Raw genomic sequence first — 1,015 nt, 5'->3', positions numbered from 1 at the left:
CTGCTGCATCAGCTTTGCCTTCGCCTCTGCGCGCCTCTCTGGGGTTGTATCGCTCTCGGGGAGCTGCAGCAGCAAGAGATGCAGCAGCAGTGCAACAAGAAACAGCAGCAACTGCAGCAGCAGCAGCAGCAACAGCAGCAGCAGCAGCAGCAGCAGCAACTAACCACCAAAGCGCAACATCGCAGCAAGGGTAGAGAGCCTCAGCGTCATTGGGGTCGACCTGAGACCTAAAGGAGACAAAAGGAGACAAAAAGGAGACAAAAAAATATAAAAGGAGACAAAAAGGAGACAAAAAGATATATAAAAGGAGACAAAAGGAGACAAAAAAGGAGACAAAAAGGAGACAAAAATATGTATAAAAGGAGACAAGATATATAAAAGGAGACAAAAAGGAGACAAAAAGATATATACAAAGAGACAAAAAGGAGACAAAGAGAGACAACAAAGGAGACAAAAGGAGACAAAAAGGAGACAAAAAGGAGACAAAAAGATATTTAGGAGGCGACAAAAAGAGACAAAAAAGGAAACACAAAAGGAGACAAAAAGGAGACAAAAAGGAGACATAAATGGAGATATAAAAGGAGACAAACAGACAAAAAAGGAGACAGAAAGGAGACAAAAGGAGACAGAAAGCAGACAAAAGGAGACAATAAAAGGGAGACAAAAGAAAAAACAAAAGGAGACAAAAGGAGACAAAAGGAGACAAAAGGAGACAGAAAAAGGAGACAGAAAGGAGACAAAAGGAGACAAAAGGAGACAGAGGGTCTGTGTCTCTCTGACGCCTCTGTCTTTCCGTTGGTCGTCTCCATCTTCGCAGCAACAAACCCTCTCTGCTGCTGCAGCAAAACACCACAGCAGCAGCAGCAGCAGCAGCAGCAGCAGTAGCAGCAGCAGCAGCAGCAGCAGCAGTAGCAGCAGCAGCAGCAATGAGAGCCTCAGCAACAACAGAATACAAGGAGAGAAGCAGCAACACGGGAGACACAAACAAACAGTGTGCACTGTCTTGCTGCTATAG

At 44.9% G+C, this 1,015-nt stretch overlaps 1 protein-coding gene across 1 annotated transcript in view; it reads left to right on the top strand.

Moving 5' to 3' along the window:
* Positions 1 to 78: 78 nt before the first annotated feature.
* The window catches only part of EMH_0057560 (uncharacterized protein), a gene marked incomplete at both ends in the record, with an annotated part of 3,248 nt that continues 2,311 nt past the window's right edge, over positions 79 to 1,015 (top strand). Inside the window, one exon of the mRNA XM_013497488.1 lies at positions 79 to 190. Coding sequence (XP_013352942.1) covers positions 79 to 190 — 112 coding nt within the window. The remainder of the gene's footprint in view (positions 191 to 1,015) is intronic.

This window comes from Eimeria mitis, genomic scaffold (assembly GCF_000499745.2).
Source record: "Eimeria mitis Houghton genomic scaffold, Emh_scaff2708, whole genome shotgun sequence".
In the NCBI taxonomy this organism is placed as follows: domain Eukaryota; phylum Apicomplexa; class Conoidasida; order Eucoccidiorida; family Eimeriidae; genus Eimeria; species Eimeria mitis.
Note: the sequence above shows the minus strand (reverse complement) of the source record. Positions and strands in the feature narration are given on the sequence as shown.